At 39.3% G+C, this 15,067-nt stretch overlaps 3 protein-coding genes across 4 annotated transcripts; 2 read left to right on the top strand and 1 right to left on the bottom strand.

Moving 5' to 3' along the window:
- Positions 1 to 1,120: 1,120 nt before the first annotated feature.
- chp2 (calcineurin-like EF-hand protein 2) lies at positions 1,121 to 3,796 on the top strand. Of its 2 annotated transcripts, none has more exons than XM_030777737.1 (7): positions 1,121 to 1,349; positions 1,980 to 2,052; positions 2,165 to 2,245; positions 2,514 to 2,638; positions 2,982 to 3,043; positions 3,288 to 3,422; positions 3,616 to 3,796. In XM_030777737.1, the coding sequence occupies exons 1-7, from the start codon at positions 1,283 to 1,285 to the stop codon at positions 3,667 to 3,669; spliced, it is 597 nt and encodes a 198-aa protein (XP_030633597.1). In that variant the 5' UTR covers positions 1,121 to 1,282; the 3' UTR covers positions 3,670 to 3,796. The 2 variants fall into 2 exon arrangements, with proteins under 2 accessions (XP_030633597.1, XP_030633598.1); XM_030777738.1 differs by having other exon boundaries at positions 3,300 to 3,422.
- Positions 3,797 to 4,954: 1,158 nt separating this feature from the next.
- cox7a1 (cytochrome c oxidase subunit 7A1) lies at positions 4,955 to 8,167 on the bottom strand. Its single transcript, XM_030777026.1, has 4 exons — positions 8,036 to 8,167; positions 6,135 to 6,221; positions 5,487 to 5,571; positions 4,955 to 5,071 (listed from the first exon to the last, which is right to left on the bottom strand). Exons 1-4 carry the CDS (start codon positions 8,048 to 8,050, stop codon positions 5,010 to 5,012), a joined length of 249 nt encoding a protein of 82 aa, XP_030632886.1. The 5' UTR covers positions 8,051 to 8,167; the 3' UTR covers positions 4,955 to 5,009.
- Positions 8,168 to 9,566: 1,399 nt separating this feature from the next.
- rnaset2l (ribonuclease T2, like) lies at positions 9,567 to 14,908 on the top strand. The gene is made up of 9 exons (XM_030778135.1): positions 9,567 to 9,632; positions 9,774 to 9,841; positions 10,179 to 10,236; positions 10,333 to 10,400; positions 10,964 to 11,077; positions 11,234 to 11,282; positions 13,831 to 13,905; positions 14,375 to 14,581; positions 14,836 to 14,908. Exons 1-8 carry the CDS (start codon positions 9,567 to 9,569, stop codon positions 14,564 to 14,566), a joined length of 690 nt encoding a protein of 229 aa, XP_030633995.1. The 3' UTR covers positions 14,567 to 14,581; positions 14,836 to 14,908.
- Positions 14,909 to 15,067: the final 159 nt, after the last annotated feature.

Genomic DNA, 15,067 nt, shown 5'->3' on the forward strand with positions numbered 1-15,067 from the left:
CTTAATAGAAAGGGAACGTAACAAAAGATATTTTTTTTTTTATTTGTCATCAATGTTCTTACCTTGAACCTACGGCTGAAAAGATTCTATTAGCCTTTTTAGCTGGGTTTGAACTTGCTTAAGTTAGTATTCTCAGCTTGAAGCTATGTGAACATACTGGACGCCTTTCAATGACACTTTCACACAAAATCGTAAATCGGTGTGCTATGTAAAATCCTCTGTGCATGCCAGAAAAGCTGAACAAGGTCAACAATCTGTCTCTCTCTGTTTAGAAAGGGCTGATCAGCCGCATAGGCCTAACTGAACTCTTGACAAGTAAGTGAACTAACCAGTTTTTATCCCACTTTTACAAATACTTCCTGTTGTAACCACTGCAGTTTCCAAATATTAAAGCATAACACACAGTTAGAAGCATGAAAATCTGCATTATGCCAGACTGGGGTTCAATAAATCCAGTCCACTATAGCAGAAATCCGGCTGATGGTTGTGGTAACCACCCACTGCGGTTTTTCATCGCTATCAGGCTTTATTGATCATTTTAGGCCAAAGTTTAACTGGTTTTCACCCTCCCTAGACTGGGTTTTGGAAACCCCACGGGGTAGCCTACGCTATAAAGCAAGGTACTTTGGCTTAACATTACCCAACCAAGAAATCCCGAGTTCTTCTCTGAATACAATCAATGTACTCTTCAAAGAGGTGTTGATTGGGTGAGGTTAAAGAATATCACTTTCATATATGAAGACTTAAAATAAATGACTTATACAAAAAACAACAATTGAAGTAGACTGTAAGACGGAATACTTGTGTCTGTAGCGCATTAATAGCATCCTTTCCAGTGATGCAGGAATCTCATACAAATAGGGAAATATTCAGTTTTGTAAATGTTTGTTGACATTTTCCATCAATGAATTTCTGAATGCTGATCATGTATTGTACATGCAAAGCAGCGTTTAACATGAATTTTACTGGTTTGCTCAACTGCGGTGTTTCAGAACTCACTCTCTCACGCAGTGGTGTTCAGTTCCAGCAAGAATGAAACGAGTGGTTCACAGAGCCCGTTTCGTTTTATTTCCATAAGATCGCAACGCCCTCTGATCCCGTTGACCAGTAATGGCCGAAACCGACTGGACAAGATTTACGTTCAACATGCGTCTACGGATTAGTTGTAGGGCTGTCAAATATTAGATAACTGATCATTGCGCTATGTGTAACTTAGTAAACAAGCAGAGCGTCTGTAAAGTTTGTAAAACACTGCATATGTATTTTTGCATTTTATTCTGAAATGGGTTCGACCGCCTCCACCCTATCAAAAATTCCAGACGTGGAAACCTTGATGCAAGAAACAGGCTGTAAGTGGTTTTAGGGTTTTCCGTCAGTTTTAAACAATCTGTACTCCTACTGCACATTTTCGCAACAGAGTATTGTTTATTTTCCGAGTTGTAAATGTTGATTTCTGTGGTGGTTAACATGTCGACTGTGCTGCTGTCAGTCCTCGACAGATAGATGATCCAACAACATCAACAACATGGTTGTTTCTTACTAACACACAAGCTGAAATGTCGAATTTTTAAGTAATGCTCCTTGCTTAAAGTTGCAGGCTTTAAACTCAGCATCGTCCTCGTGCGTATTTGATACTACTGAGTTTTAAAATCAATTTAGGACTGTCGTGTTGTTTGCTCGCTAAACACAACACTGCGTTGGGCGCGACCCAAATACGCGTCCGTTACAGAATGAGCTAGAATGGCAATAACAGGTGCAGTTTGGTTTCACAAGTTGATTCCTGCTTTTGAGCATTTTAGAGGCGTTTTTGTATTTTCTAAAGCGTACCGCGCAGGATTTAATGAGTTAACCACTTTGTTTTAGTTGGGATTGGCTTTCGATTAAACTGTCCGCTATTTCTTTGGTTCAGTACACGCGAATCACCGAAAAATTACATAAGCTATATCACAAATAAGCTGTACATGCTGGCTCTGTTACAGTCACCCCTGCACACATGGTTCGACTGTACGACCGTTTCAAAGCCCTGGACAAAGAGAGGAAAGGACATCTCTGGTGAGGAACATTTCTAGAACTCGTAATGACTTCATTTAGTCTAAATAGGGCCAATGACGAAATGACAGCAGGTTTGACGTCTAAACTTAACGTAATTACTTTTTCTTTTGAGCCCGCAAGATTTTGGAGCCATTAAAGAACTGGCTGAAAATCCCATTGGGGATAGGATTGTTGGGGCTTTCTTTTCTCAAGGGTAAGGATGGTTCTTGCTTGTACTTGTGTTTTGAAACATTTCTATCGCAGTGAGGATTATGTTTGAATTACTGTTGTGGACCATAGTTTGATGCCGGTGGTTGCATGTAAGAAATACTGTTACAGCCTCTTACAAATGTCATGATTAAATGTGGTTAGAATCACGCACAGTGTTTCAGCAGATATTGTGAGATAATTAAGATAATCGGAAGCAGTTTTCAAAGTCATCACATGTGTGTGCTGATGCAAGGAAATGATGTCATTTTCAGACAGGAAACTCTGGATTTCCACTCCTTTGTGAGGATCTTGGCCCACTTCCGTCCTGTGGACAAGGATCGCCCCAGAGATCCAAACGTGCCTGAACCCATAAACAGCAGGAGCAACAAACTTAAGTGTACGTTTGCAGAACTCGGATGAGGAAAACCAGAGCAGAACAAGACAGTCAAATGTCTTATCAGTCTTGCCCAAAGACCTTAGACACAGTCCAAAGGGAAGGCCACGTTAGCCTGAATCCAAAACAACCCTCAGTCACACTTTACTTCAGTACTGTTATTTCCTGTTACTGATGTACCCAACATGGGTTTTACTGGGTGTCACCTTACGTGTGTAAGGTCTATTTGTTTTATGTGTATTTCCAACAGGTATTTTAATTGTTGTTTCACTTGTTGTAAATTGAGAAAGAGTGATTGTGGGAAAAATGAATGTGATGTTTTCTCTGTTTGATCTGCTTCATCTAGTTGCATTTCAATTATATGACCAGGACAAGGATGGCAAGATATCCAGAGCTGAACTTTTACAGGTCTGTATTCATCCATATACACACACAAGCACGCGCACACACACACACACACACACACATATATATATATATGTGTGTGTGTAAGGACAGAGAGAGATTCTAATTATAATTGTCAGTTCTTTATAGAAAAAATGTTAAAATCAACCAAATTATCATCACTAACTCCCTCCACACTAATTATTAACATGTACATACTCTTTAATGCTTCTTCCTTGTGATGAAGAGAACCCATTTTATAAACAAGATTATTTGGCAGGTCCTGCGGGCAATGCTGGAAATGCAGGTGACGGAGGAGCAGCTGGAGAGCATTGCAGACCGGACGATTCAGGAGGCCGACCTGGACCGAGATGAGGCCATTTCTTTCGACGAGTTTCGAAAGGTACCGCAGTTTAGCACCTTTCCCTGGCCTGTAAAATCTGTTTTTATAATGGTCACAGTAGTCCTATCACTGATAGGGGGAAAAACTGAAAGAGCAGTTCTGGCATTTTGTGGGAAATTTTGCTCTGTACATGTACGTTGGTCGTGATTTAGGTTAAAACTAAAATTTTATCTTTTCTTTTCCTTCTCCTCAGTCCTTGGAGAAGGTGAACATTGACCACAAAATGAGCATCCGCTTCCTGCGATGAAAGGTTGAGAGAGAGCCACTGCACAGAAGCACATAATATACACACTCCACATGTACAGTCTGTGTCTAATTGTGAATGACTTTTCCATCTCTGCTTATTCATCTGTGAGAATGACCTCCCCAGCGCATTAAAGCACTAGCAGCCTGTGTAACTTTTATATATATATATATATATATATACCACCAGAGGGACTCTCATCATAACTGGACAACAAAAATCTTTGTACTTACCCCTTTAGCACTGCACAATAACAACTTTTTTAATATTGAAACTTTTTTTTTAAACTATTGTGTACTTTTTGGCAGTCATTATGAGCAAGAGTATCTGGTAGTTCTACAGAATGAAAGCTTGTTAACCTGACTTTATGTGGACTTTTTTGTTTGTTTGTTTTTTTTGAGTGATGTGTATATTAACCTCAAAAAAAGCCACTGTGGAACATGGTTTACAGTGGGTAATGATACCGGGCTTGCGTTGTGTTACATCCCTACAAGTCTTAAGCGTGCACTCATCTGAATTATTATGGCCTTGATTTTCATGCCTGACTAAATATGAGCATCTTTGTGACTGAAAAGATGTTTTGGACAGGTTATGGACTGTTTTATTTTTTTCCCTTTTTTAAAGAAGGAATATGTATAATTTTCTGTGGGTTTGTTTTAAGTTGCATTTCTGTATTATGCAGAATGTGCCTACTTCTTTAAAATCATAATAAAAATAAATGTGTTAAAACATTTATATAAAATTTACAGCTTGTGTTGAGTTCTGGTACTTTTAAGTGCTTTAAGTGTCTTAAGACCTTTAGGGTGAAGGTGGGAGTTAATCACATGCTCATGTAATTCCTCCCTTTGGCCACAAGATGACAGAAAAGTCAAATTTCTGCTTGGCATCAGTTACTGGCCAGGATCTACAGGTCTGTCTCTACTGACTGTTATTTATACCAAAGATCTTTGTGTACAGACATTCTCAAGAAACTCTAGGTTCATAAAAACTTGAACTTTTGGTTTACAAAATCTGTCCTGTTCTATTTCAGATTACAGGAATGCTGAAGTGTCTCTTGTCTCATGAAAACTATTCTCAGTAACCCATGGGAAAGGACACAGATAACTGATAACAGTATTTTATTGGATGTAGTCACTGTTGGGTCTGCCATATGGCACTGGTTTTTTCAGATTTTTCTTTTTTTTTAACATTGGTGATACCCACCATTTGGTGGTAACACTTACTCAATGACAAGTCAATTCTTTTATGAAAGATGACCAGTGTGTGCCCAGATGTAATGAGGGACATATTTGATGTGGGATGCTTTTTTATTTAGGAAATCATAACTGTAATAAAATGTGTCCTCAGTCCTCTTTGCGCCTTGGCTGGCAAGCCACGAGGAGCCAGTAACAGGAGAAGCAAGTACCTAAACGGACGGAATCAAACGGACGGTTTTCAGCCAGGAGTTCAGTCAGACTTAGACAGAATGCAAGAGTATATCAGTTACATTTACTCTAGTATTGTTCACTTTCTGTGACCTGAGAGAGCCTTTGGGCAAAAACAGCATGGTTATTTAGTGCTGTTTAAAGGTCCCTATGATCTGTTTTTAGTTTATTAATGTCGCTAAGCAACCAGAGGAAACAACAGATCTGTACTTTTCAAAAAAAGAAAAAAACCTCACAATTGAATTTCAAATGTTATAATTTATAACTATTCCTTTAGGAATGTTGGGCATGTCAAGTCCAGGAAATCAAGTGATTCACAATCTCACAGGATCTCAGAGACGTTATGACCTCTCCACATCATCGCATTGTCTGGTAAGAGGAGAAGGGATTAGCTACCTGCAATTGTGATGGTCATAGTTAGACGGTACAGCAGGACATCAGTGGTCCCTCCCTTTATGTGAACTGGCAAGCCATTGTCCTCCTAAAATCGAGACGAGACCAGGTTACAGCGAACATGGCTTTTGTCACCTTCCATTGTCTCCCCAAGTTGTTGTTGTTGTTTTTTTTAAACATTTTTGTAGTAGTTAAATGTAAACAGACAAAATACCTACATACACTGATGAAATTTGAATGTTATAGTCTTATAGAAGTTCTCCCTCCATTTGATCATCTGATGAGGTGTTTTAAAATGTAGAGTTTGAATGTGGTTTAACATCATGTTACCTAAAAATGTCACTTAGTTGGAGGCTCTCTCTCTTTTTCTCTCTCTCTCTCTCTCTCTCTCTCTCTCTCTCTTTCTCTCTCTCTCACTCTCTCTGCCTTTCTGTCACTCTGCTTGAAGCAATCCAACTTTTGTATTAAGACCAAAAATCTTTGCGAATGTTAAAGAGGAACATGTAATCACTTGCACTACTGATAAACACTGTAAAAACAGTTTAAACGACACGGTAAACATTTGCTCTTCATTCTGGATTTCCCCAGTCATGTTTCCATGGACATGGACATGGTCTTATTGCCTCCCATTGTAGCCACTAAACTCCTCACCTGGAATAACTTCTGTCGCTCTGGCACCTTGTTTCTCATCTGGCGTGCAGTTGTGCTGAAAGCCCGGGTGGCCAACCGGGGAAGGTTCTGGAAAAAGATTCAGTTAGTCACGAAAGACTTTATTTATCATCTCAGTTCCACTACAGAGGTGTCTTTTAGATAACGTTATATAACTTTTAAATAACATTTTTATGTATTATTACTTTGACATATCTTACAGTAATGATCATGTAGTTTCATGTAAACACATTATTTCGATTTTATAGTTTGGGTTTTTTTTATAATTTTAATAAATATGACATGTTGTCATCAACAGTAAAAAAAATCAGTGTGATGACAGTTTTTGTACACTCTATCCAAACACACGCTCCTTGGCTGGAGAATTTTGTCCCATAATCTAGGAAGCCCCGGTCCTTCTACAGAATGTGGCTATGAATGTTTGGTAACATCAGAGGTGATGTTTCTACTAAAGCTTTTATGCTGTTATTGTGGGCTTTTTACAGAAAAGCATATAATACATATTAAACATCTATAATTCACTTAAAAGTGCATATTACTTGCGTACTTTTTTATTTATTACTTATATTTAAAAAGTAATAAAAAAGTTTAAAAAGTTTCACTGAATTAGACCCGTCTGTCCTTTTTGCATTGTGCAATATTAAAATTTTTCAGTACAGTGGCATAGTTTCCAAAACATAACAGAAAATCAGTGTCCTTTTTCAGAAAATAACAATGTTTTCCAGCATATATAGTAACAGCTATGGCAACATTTCCTGGCACTGTGTATGGAAGAAAACCTGTCATTTCAAACCCATATCAAACATTAGCAGACTGTCTAACAAAGTGAACTGTGTGTTCATCTTCCGTTCAATGACAAACTTAATTAACAGAAAATTAACATTATGCCCAACACATACACAAAACAATAGCTTCTGGTTATTTCTCATTTATTTCTTCATTTATTTATTTATATATTTATTACATGCAAGTTCTGCTACACTTCATGGCGCCCAAGGTCATATCAGGTGCAAGAGACAGTGAAACCAGAGCAGGCTCTTGCATTAGCCAATGAGTTTAAGTCAAGCTGTGAAGTGACCAATCAGAGCATTGCTAATAAACTATGGGAGGTCTGTAAGTGGCCTACTTGAACTGTCGCCAGAGGGTGCACGTGTATGTGTATGTGTATGTGTATGTGTATGTATAAGTGTATGTAAGCCCTAATAAATATGGAAACAGCAGCACAGGGTGACGATAGAAAAGTAACCTGACTTGACAAGCAAAAACAGTAAATTGGACACGCTCCAGAGACAATGAGGTATTGATTCCGATCCTTTCCTTGTCTAAACGCATCCAGTGTACGCACACTTTATTTGCATATTGACTCTCAGCCAAGAAGTGTTGCAACAAAAAAATGAAACGGCAAAAAAAGGGAAATGCCTCAAGAGTTCTCAGATAAAAGCATATCTTTTTTTTTTTTTTCAAGTAACCATGAACATTTTCAAAACAGCCAAACAAATTACATTAGTACATCAATCACTGCCATTAGTCATCATGTGGACCCTGTTCAACCTGAAGGAAAGGTCACTTCAGGACACTCATTTAGAAATACAAAAAAGCAGCAACTCTTTTTAAAGTTCTCTTATAAAATCTAGAGGACAAAACCTGCTCGAAAATAAAAGAATGAACCTGACACTTTCTAACTTTCCCCTGAAACACATAGAAAGCAACAACTATAAAGGTCAGATTTTCTTTTCTTTTCTGTCTTTTCCTTGTTAGCTGGACTCAGATTCCTCTTTAAGCTTTCTCTTCCAAAACCTGTTTGTGTTGGAAGGAAGAAAAAATCTCTAATGCTGTTATGCAGTAGACCACAAAGGACGATAAGAGGGAAAAAGGATATTTACCAGTAAGTGTCTCATGTCCGTCGGGGTTGTCAGTAAAGCCTCCTGCTACTTGTCTAGCCAGGGCCCGTACAAGGACACACACACATATTGCAGTGCAGCTGAACAGGAGCCAAGTATGGTCAGCAGCAGAGACCAAATTCTGTCAGCGGTAGACAAGTAACATCTGACTAGAGTCAAGACCTTGCGGAATCAAAACCACAGATGAACCAACAACAAAAAAGAAATTTGCCGTGGTTAAAGAGAACATTATGTGATTTAAAATTAATGGAAACAAAAAGTGGTTGTTACAATCTGACAGTATAATGGATTAGATTTTGTTTTATTTTTACTGCTGATTCTTCTTATATTTATCAACTCTTGATTACGCAATGAGTGTTTTGGTGACCGGTTCACAACAGAAGAACTTAACTGATCTTTCTCCTGGGTATGCGTTTAATTTTTCTGTGAACACACACAGGCCTTTTCTAAACACATTTTTCTAGACACATCTAAGTAAATAACCCATTGGTAAATAAGCAAAGTAAATAAGCACATCTAAGTAAATAAGCAAGTCTGAAAATCTACTTGACGCCCCAGCTTTACGTAAGTCACTGGAGTCATGACCATGACAAGACAAGAAGGTATAGAAGTTATAATACACACAAGCATTGAGGCTTTGCTGGAAGAGTGTAAAGCTTTAGCTTGAAGTTAGCTTTATGGCATGCTCGTGGCCATTCAAAACATAAATCTTTACTCTCTCCCAGCAAGCCTCAATGTTTTGTGTGTATTACACTCTCTGTATTTCACTTCCATATTTCCTTTTTCTGTCAGTGATCATATTTCCACCTGTGTTTGCAGTTTGAATAATTTCTGTTCTGCTTTTGCTCACTCTGAATACAGGAACTAAGACTGACTTCATTTCACAGTTCCATAAGCAGAACTGTCCTCGGGTAGTTGGAGTCAGACCACATCAGAAGCAGGTCTTCGTTAAGATAGCAACAGCAGCGGTGAGAGCCAACTTTCTTCTGAAGTATTGACTGTTGTACTGTAATTATTTGTCTTAAAAAAAAAAGGAAAAGACAGTAATGACCATATATGTGTCAGCGAGCAGATCAAATGGTCTGTTACTAAGGAATGTTGCCTAAATCAGTATCAGTGCTTTAAACAGAAATATCTGAAAGGTAAAAGAAACACAGAGTGCCTTCCATTCTTTTTTCTTTAGAAACTGTGTGAACAGTGTTATCAGCTACACAGACAGGCTGATAAATGAGATACGTGACCTGACAGTCAAATGAATTCTTGTCGTTTCTCTACCCCATGTGAAATGCCTTTTAATGTGGGCTCCAGGAATGCCTCTCTTTTGGAAACTCTTCACTCTTCTATTCATCGGATTGGTTTTCACATTAGACCAGGACCTGTGGTCCAGCAGTGAGGAGCAGGAAAAGTATGACTGTGTTTTTTCTATTTATCATAAGTAGCATACAACATAAACAGACACTGAGCTGAATGATGCATTCATATATAGACTAGTATTTTGTGTGTGGCATTGCACATGGACAGGCACTGCAAATGGACTTGTATGATCCTGACGTTGCAGTGGCCTGGCAGCTTCTGTCTGGTGAGTCCAAAGGTCAATTTGTAATGATGAATGATGCATCTATCCCATTTTTATTGATTCTGAAAGTTGCGAAAACATAATCTCTATAGATAGAACCTTCCCCACTTCCTCTCTTTTTTTCTTTCTCTGTTTTGGTCACAGATCCTAAACAATGAAACAATTTGCAATTTATCACCTGACATTCAGAACTGGACCATCCATGGCCTGTGGTAAACAAAAGAAAAACTCATTTCCACCACACATCACTGAATGGAACCCATATTTTCCATTATCTAACAGGGAGAGAAAACCATGGCAGTATTAATTTAACACAAATCTTGTCCTTGTGAGAAACTGCCTAAAAAAATAGCACTGTAGCATGCTGGAGAAGAAAGTCCCCTCAGACTTAATAAACAGACTACGATCCAGAGACCTACACCAAGTACCTAATCTAAAAAAGATTACCATCCAGAGACCTAATCCAAATACCTCATCTAAAATAGCAGCACCAGGAAAAAAAGTATAAACACACAAGGTTTTCCTTCTGCTCTCTTATTTTGGATTCAGGCCCATTCACACAGGCCACTGCTGCAGTTGCTGGCCAATATTCCAGTCTCACCTTGAGGTAATACGTTGTCTTCAACCTCCCTAAACTCCAAAGCCCAAAGACTATGTGTGATTGCTATTTGTATGACAGTGGTTCTTTGTTTGTTTTTCCCAGGGGCTTGAGCCTGAGCTCTCCAAATTCTGGCCATCATTCTTGAAGTCCACGACTGCTTTTATGTTTTGGTGAAGAATTGTTCTATTTTACTATAAATGAACAGTAGACTTTATGACTGCTACAACTACTACTACTGCTACTACTACTGCTACTACTACTGCTGCTGCTAATAATAATAATAATAATAATTATAATAATAGTAATAACAGACAAACAAAGTCAGAGACAGAGACTAAAACAATTCCTGGATTGACTGCATTTTAAATCTACAATATTTAAGTCTAGTACTAGAGGTATGTTTGGACTAGGCTTAATGATCACCTAAGAAACCAGACCAAATTATTATAAACACTTTATTCAAATGTGGATGCAAGTATGTAGTTTCACTACAGGGTGTCCTGTTGTTTTATGTGTCTGAAGAACCACCAGTTTCAACTACAGTTGCTGTGTGAGAAATCAACTGCACATGACCAGGTGTGCCGTGAGAACAAGTACTCTGGTAAACGAGGGGCAAAGTTGGGCATCAAAAGCCGTAGCCTAACAAGTGATCCTAACAAAGATCCAAACAAAGAAAAGCGTAAATAGATTACATTTCATTGTTATAAAAAAAGAGTTTCTCTTCCATAAACAGGAAACAGGAGTGGTTTAAGCATGGCACGTGTGCTGCTTGCGATGAGAGCATGGGCTCCACACAGCTCTATTTCAAAACTGCACTCAAACTGCGTTTGTCGCTCCGCATTGAGAGGTCAGTGCACGGCATGGTCGTTTAACGGTTAATCAAATGTGTTGATCAAGAATAATGCAAATCCCAACATCTGCAGTATATCAGCTAGTTTTGAATGATAAAAAATAAAGATACTTTCATCAGTGCTTATAACTTTTTGAGTGCATCTTTGTGCAGCGCCTTGGCTGATGGTGGCATCAAGCCTTCCTGTGACAATGCTTATCGGGTAAGCAATGCTAACATGGAATTCAGATTCATGTGAAAATGTGAACTTTACAGTGAAGTATTGGCTGTTTGTTCAGCCAATATACACTCACTGAGCACTTTATTAGGAACACCATACTAATACTGGGTAGGGCTTCCCTTTGCTCTCAAAACACTCTTCATGGCATGTATTCCACAAGATGTTGGAAACATTCCTCTGAGATTCTGGTCCATGTTGATATGATTGCATGACGCAGTTTCTGCAGATTTGTCAGCTGCACGTTCATGCTGTGAATCTCCCGTTCTACCGCATCACAAGGGTGTTCTACTCGATTCAGATCTGGTGACTCGGAAGGCCACTGAAGAACACTGAACTCATCGTCATGTTCATGAAACCAGTTTGAGACAACTTTTGCTTTGTGATATGGTGCATGATCATGCTGGAAGTAGCCATTAGAGGATGGGTAAATTTGGGCCATGAAGGGATGCGTGTGGTCAGCAACAATACTCAAATAGGCTGTGGCATTCAAGCGATGATTGATTGTATTAATGGGCCCAAAGTGTGTTAAGAAAATATTCCCCACACCATTACACCACCATCACCAGCCTGGACTGTTGACACAAGTCAGGTTGGGTCCATGGATTCATGCTGTTGGCACCAAATTCTGGCCCTAGCATCTGTGTGCCTTAGCAGAAATCGAGATACATCAGATCAGGCTACATTTTACTAAACTTCAGGTGTCCAGTTTTGGTGAGCCTGTGCCCGCTGCAGCCTCAGCTTTCTGTTCTTGGCTGACGGAAGTGGAGCGTGGCATGGTCCTCTGCTGCTGTAGCCCGTCAGCCTCAACGGTCAACGTGTTGTGCGTTCTGAGATGCTTTTGTACTTCCCACAATTGTACAGAGTGGTCACCATTCGAGTCACCATAACCTTCCTGTCAGCTTGAAACAGTGCGGCCGTTCTCCGTTGACCTCTCTCATTAACAGGGCATTTCCGTGCTTAGAACTGCCACTAACTGGATGTTTTTTGTTTTTCGCACCATTCTGAGTAAACTCTTGAGATTGTTGTGTGTGAAAATCCCAGGAGATCAGCAGTCACAGAAACACTAAAACCAGCCCGTCTGGCACCAACAATCATGCCACAGTCGAAATCACTGGGATCACATTTTTTTCTCATTCTGATGGTTGATGGGAACATTAACTGAAACTCCTGACCTGTATCTGCATGATTTTATGCATTGCACTACTGCCACACCATAGGTAGGTGTACAGGTGTTCTTAATAAAGTGCTCAGCGAGTGTAGCTATCAAGGCTGTATTTTCAATGAAGTGATTACTGGCCAGTAATTTCAGTTCCCTCCTCATAATATTGGGGGAAAAAGTCTCGTTTCATTCAATGCTCCAGCTTATAGATCAGGATGGGGAAAATGTTTGTTCTTTTCTGTGGACTAGCGTAAGTAATATAATGAAACTGGTTAATTATTCATCTTCATCAGTTTTTCAAAGTGTGTGTGTATTTGTGTGTGTTAGGGGTTGCCCAGACTACCCGACCATTCGAGTACTCGAGCAGTTACATCAATTCTAGAGTTTCTACATTATCCTCGAGTACTCGCTAATCGCCTGATGCTAGATCTCGCGCGCACGCAGTTTCCAATTAGACTTCTTGGTAAACAAGAGGAACAATGGTGACAGCATGAAAGGGTGAATCGATTGTTTGTTTGCTTTGTTGTTGTATTTCACTGTGCAAAATTTGTCCCAAATGTTGCTTTGATGAAATAAACGTGCAACATTTGTGAGTTGTGGATGGATTTCTCAAGGATGGCCCTGACATTGAGTCTAGGCTACTAACGCGGCTAAACAAATTAATGTTGTTAGATGCAAGCAAATATGACTAAATTCATTATTAAGTCGGTCAGGCTAAATAATGATGACCAGGAAAAGACAAAAAATATCTACACACAATAAGAACATTTAACAGAGAAATAATTATGCGTTTTCAAATTTACCCGGGTTTAACACTATAGTGTGAAACGCTTTGTTGACTGATCTTCCTATCTTGGGCTACTGTAGAATATTGGTGACAATAACTTTTTAAGGGTATCATGCATACTCCACCATTGCGTAAGGTAAGACCAAGTGTTATCTTCATATCATATTGTTAATTTTATGCTTTGCCCTGTGCGCTGGGACCAACCGCATTATAGCTGCGTCTTTTAATGGATGCAGCAGTATCCTCGCCCGCCAGCACAGGGTGATCAAGTTGTAAAAATATGCACTCGTGCAACCCCTAGTGTGTGTGTGTATGTGTTTGTCTTACGGATCATATATGCCTAAGTATTGTAAGGTGTCAGAGGTAAATAGCCCACGGGCAAATATTATGTGAAATAGGAACTCTTGAGGTTTTGTTTTTTGTTTCTTAACTTAATAATATTCCGGGCAAATTCAAGAGTACACACGAGGAGACTGCTTTCTCCTTTAGAGAACCACACCATGTTTGGCCTGTTAGCTGGCTAGTAGAGAAAAACTGAATGGGAGCATTCTCCAGGTTATCTGTTCCGATGTGTGTGTTTACAGCACGACGACCTTCATGCCGCCCTAAGACCGCTCCTAGGCGACAACTGTGTCCTTCAGTGCGTGAGAGATGAGAAGGTGAGCTATGAGCATTAATCAGAAACCAGGGCTATCACGTCGTGTTAATGTAATTCCGTTTGACCTGTGAATTGTTAAGATCTAAGTTAGTCTTTGTCCGTCTGGACAAGTCTGCTGTTGCCGTTATATATTCAGTTATTCATCTTTTCCATCAGATCTCAAAATGCATAAGCGCACACGGATTTACAGGGTTTTCAGACCAGATCTACTTAACCAATCACCATTGGGGAAATTCCTTTGTTTCCCCGCAGCTTGCAAAAATAAAAAATCAATAAAATATATAAATATATATATATTACAAAAAACAGAGTAGGCCTAGTTGTAAGACAGATTTCCTGAGTCTTTTGGTTGTGTACTGCAGTGGGATGAATGTATAAGTGAAGCTGAAGAAAATCTGCACTGAATAAAATGAGGTTTTGAAAACTGAAAAGTCCTCAGAACTCTCTCTTTGCCTTGTGTTGTCATGCAGGGGCACGAAGTGTGGGCGCAACTGAAGATCTATTTCTTCCGGAATCAAACTCTAGGTTGTCATTTCAAGGAAATCGGATATGCAGACAAGATTTTTCAACCCTCAAACTCTTCAGGACATCCTTGCCCTACAGAGACCCCAATCTTCTACTACCCAATCAACTATAAGAACCCTAAAAGGCCCTGCCAGTGAGAGAGACCAGCTCAGGTACACACTGTGGAGACTAGAATTCTAATGCAAAGGTTTTGCAGGAGCTATACAATTTCAAAAGGCCCCAAATAAGGAAGTTTGGCTACCTGCTCAATTTTTTTGATCAGTTTTTATGTCTAGGGCTTTTATTTCCACAGAACTCTTCATTCAGATTCTTTGATAGTTCTGTAATGCAAAACTAGTTAAGACTGAGGTTTGTTATAGCATTTGTGTTTTGGGTTTTTTGGAAAGCTTGATTTTCATGTCTTCAGTTATAGGTCGACTGCGATGAACTGGCGACCTGCCCAGGGTGTTTCCCTGCCTTTCACCCTATGACAGGCTCCAGCACTCCTGCTACTCTGGGTTAAGCAGCTTAGCAAAGGAAAGAATGAATGAATGAGTTACAGGTTGAGTCAGATCAAAGCTTTTGGAACTATTGGAACCTTCAGAACATGCTTTCTTCAAGGTTCTTTCATCTGTATTCCTCTGAATATACTTAAAGCA

This window comes from Chanos chanos, chromosome 6, assembly GCF_902362185.1.
Source record: "Chanos chanos chromosome 6, fChaCha1.1, whole genome shotgun sequence".
Classification (NCBI taxonomy): domain Eukaryota; kingdom Metazoa; phylum Chordata; class Actinopteri; order Gonorynchiformes; family Chanidae; genus Chanos; species Chanos chanos.

Excerpts from the sequence above, each read along its gene's own strand:
- cox7a1 (XM_030777026.1), bottom strand. Across the intron at positions 5,572-6,134 it reads AGCGACAGAAGTTATTCCAG|GAGGACAATGGCTTGCCAGT; the intron begins GTGAGGAGTTTA and ends TCTCGATTTTAG. Across the intron at positions 5,072-5,486 it reads TATGACCATCACAATTGCAG|GTACTTGCTTCTCCTGTTAC; the intron begins GTAGCTAATCCC and ends CCGTCCGTTTAG.
- chp2 (XM_030777737.1), top strand. The coding sequence starts at position 1,283 with ATGGGTTCGACCGCCTCCACCCTATCAAAAATTCCAGACGTGGAAACC. Across the intron at positions 2,246-2,513 it reads GGGGCTTTCTTTTCTCAAGG|ACAGGAAACTCTGGATTTCC; the intron begins GTAAGGATGGTT and ends TGTCATTTTCAG. Across the intron at positions 3,423-3,615 it reads CTTTCGACGAGTTTCGAAAG|TCCTTGGAGAAGGTGAACAT; the intron begins GTACCGCAGTTT and ends CCTTCTCCTCAG.
- rnaset2l (XM_030778135.1), top strand. The coding sequence starts at position 9,567 with ATGGACAGGCACTGCAAATGGACTTGTATGATCCTGACGTTGCAGTGG. Across the intron at positions 11,283-13,830 it reads CCTGTGACAATGCTTATCGG|CACGACGACCTTCATGCCGC; the intron begins GTAAGCAATGCT and ends GTGTGTTTACAG. Across the intron at positions 13,906-14,374 it reads AGTGCGTGAGAGATGAGAAG|GGGCACGAAGTGTGGGCGCA; the intron begins GTGAGCTATGAG and ends GTTGTCATGCAG.